This window comes from Phaethon lepturus, unplaced genomic scaffold, assembly GCF_000687285.1.
Source record: "Phaethon lepturus isolate BGI_N335 unplaced genomic scaffold, ASM68728v1 scaffold532, whole genome shotgun sequence".
Taxonomy (NCBI): Eukaryota; Metazoa; Chordata; class Aves; order Phaethontiformes; family Phaethontidae; genus Phaethon; species Phaethon lepturus.
In genome coordinates, this window is record NW_010521079.1 from 6,226 (window position 1) to 9,077 (window position 2,852).

A 2,852-nucleotide genomic window follows, 5' to 3' on the forward strand; every position below is an offset into this window, starting at 1 on the left:
AAAATGTGTTGCATTCTTAGTACCCTGGCTTGCTTTGTAGCAAACGCTGCAAAGACGCTAACAAGATTTCTTATGAATTGCAGCAATATGTTTTTGGGATCTTCAGTATAGAGTGGCACAAGCTGTATAGCGCGGCACAAGCTAAGTGCTTGAGTTACTTGAAACGCGATTAAGTGTGGAATTAATGTGAATGTGTCTGAATTAATAGAGACATCTTAAAACTCAGAATAGAATTAGGCCTTTCTATGTCCGTTTGCTTCTGATACTGATTTTTTTAAGATCCCCATTAAATTTGGTTATGTAAGAATGGAGTCCTGAATTGTACGAGAGCATGAAAATAGAATTGAGACTAATAGGCAGTTCTCATTGTGTGCTTACAATCTGTGCATTGCTTTAGAGAAGTATTGTTTATGAATTTTCCTTGTAACCAAGAGTTTGCTTTAGCCAGATCTTCTGTTGTGAAGGGATGGGGGAGAGGGGTTGTTGTTGGTGTATATGAGTCAAAATCTTAAGAGGTTTTTCATGGGTCTTACACACATCACAATGAATAGTTCTGAATTGTTCAGAGGTATAGGAAATTCTTTGACTCTGTGGCAGTGATCAAGGTACATTTATTTGTATCTGGTATACTCAAATGAGTTTCTATTCTAATTTTACTAATACAAAAGAAATTTTTTTTACATACTTAAAAGCAAATGATAACACTATTTTGATTGAAATTGTATTGCTTTGCCTGATATTTTATAGCAAAACTGACAGGCTGTTTATTTTTGTAACCTCATAGGGACTTAAGTCACAACAAATTATCTTCAATCAAGACCAGTCTCTTGGATCACCTTCATAGTCTTCAGGAAGTGTAAGTTAATTTGTCTTAATTCACAAAAAAACGCAACCAGTGTTTGTGTATGCTAACTGTATAGTTATTTCTCTAGCAATAATTGGTTGAACAACTAAGATGTTTGCTGTTCTGATGTTTTATATTAAGTGAAACCGGAATTAGTTTTGAATTTTTGGAGTGACACTGTTTATCAGTTTAGCAAGTCCAATGTATGTACTTCTGATTAACATAAAGGCTGACTCTCCCTTTTCTAATACTAATAGGAAATTGAACAACAATGAACTGGAGATCATTCCAGATTTGGGACCAGTCTCTGCAAATATAACTCTTCTGTCTTTGTAAGTAAATCTTACTCTTGTCCCTAGTCAGTAGAACTAACTCTACAGGGTTCATGGAAATATGTGCATTACAGAGATTAAAGTGAAATAATTGGAAATAGAGCAGCTTGTGGTTAGGAAGTTGATTATGCTGTATTATTTAGCAAGTTGTTTAAAATGTGTATAATTGAGCTTAATCCTTGTACTTTTTATGCTTCCCTCAGATACAAAGACTGCATTAGAATTAATTTATGTTGTGGTAGTGCCCAGAAGCCTCAGCCCTGTTGTGCTAGGCACTGTACAAACATTAGTAAACGTTATACAAACTTGTACAATGCAGACTTTAAAACAAGAATTACTCTATCATTATGCATCTTGGCTGAAATCCCACTTGTGTTAAATCATGGCAGAATTCCATTAATTTCAGTGGGCAACATGGGGAAATACCCTTGAGATGCAGCTTCAGGACAAGTATCTGGGTTAGAACATGTTTTGCCAGTATCTTTAAAACATCTTTTTGAGCCCATTTTAATGTGTGGCATGATTTTTTTACGGATGCAGTTAATACACACGATTGTGACACGATTATGTCTGTGTTCATTGTTTTGTTTGAAAGAAATTAGTGGGTTAGTTGGTGTGTCATTGGTAATGTGAGTATAAAGTTGTAAAAGGCGTATGACCAAACCAGTTGATTTTAAGGGAAATTTTATTCCTGAGGTTTTCACCTGAAATCACTTTGATTTTTTTTTTTTTCTGTGATCTAATTTCTCTAAATTGTTGAAGGAACTGTTAACAAAAATAGTTGCTATCATAGTATTAATTGGAAAAAAGAAAAGACACACTTTTCATGTGTGGGATTCGGGTTTTATCAATGGGAATCTAAAGTGTCTAAAGCTAGTAATGTGTAGCCCTCTGGCCAAATCCTGCCCTTGAATACAAATTGCAAGTTACCTTTCTTGAAGAAGCCTGAAGGGTTAAAACAATACAGTAAACTTTGGAAAGCTGTTCAGTTAATTAAATTGATCACTGTTCAATTGCTTACATCTGGTGATTTATAGGGGTTTGTTTTTACTCTAGGCCCAGGTCAGCTAAGTCAGCTGGTGCAGCCGCTGTGTCTGGACTGCTCTGTTTGAATAAGAACTAAGTGACATTTGATACTGATGTGGTTTCTTACAGATCAGAATCGGAAAAGAATGAAAGAAAAAGCAGATGGTGTCTGACAAATAACTGTTGAATTTAAGCACATCTTCTATTTTGCATTAGTGCTGACATTGTTTTTACACTGGCGTAGCATTCTGTAGTTTAAGCATCTAATTGATCTAAAGGATATTTTTTTTTTTACCACCTTGCTAAGGTTTTTTTTTACCACAGGGTTGGAAATACTAACATAATAAAGTGGTTTATATCCTCCTGCCTTACTTCTGATGAATACAAAGTTGAGAATTTGTTTTAGCATCTCCTCTAGTCCTTCTCAGGGAAACTGAAATAGTTTAGATGAAAATAAAATCATCCTTCTGCAGCTGTGCAAAGATTTTTGTACTCCTTTGGGAGAATAAATGAAAATCAGTCCCTGCTGGATTCATTGTTCCATATCCTTAGGTCACTAGCTTGGTTCATTTACTCAGGTGGTCAAACGTGGAAAAACCTTTGTTAGATCTGTGCTCTGCAGTATATATGCTGACACTTAACAGGAGGGG

The 2,852-nt window shown here is 35.3% G+C and overlaps 1 protein-coding gene across 1 annotated transcript in view; it reads left to right on the forward strand.

The window, feature by feature from the left end:
• Positions 1 to 784: 784 nt before the first annotated feature.
• LRIG3 (leucine-rich repeats and immunoglobulin-like domains 3) overlaps positions 785 to 2,852 on the forward strand; it is a gene marked incomplete at its 5' end in the record, with an annotated part of 34,445 nt that continues 32,377 nt past the window's right edge. Inside the window, 2 exons of the mRNA XM_010281380.1 lie at positions 785 to 856; positions 1,102 to 1,176. Coding sequence (XP_010279682.1) covers positions 785 to 856; positions 1,102 to 1,176 — 147 coding nt within the window. The remainder of the gene's footprint in view (positions 857 to 1,101; positions 1,177 to 2,852) is intronic.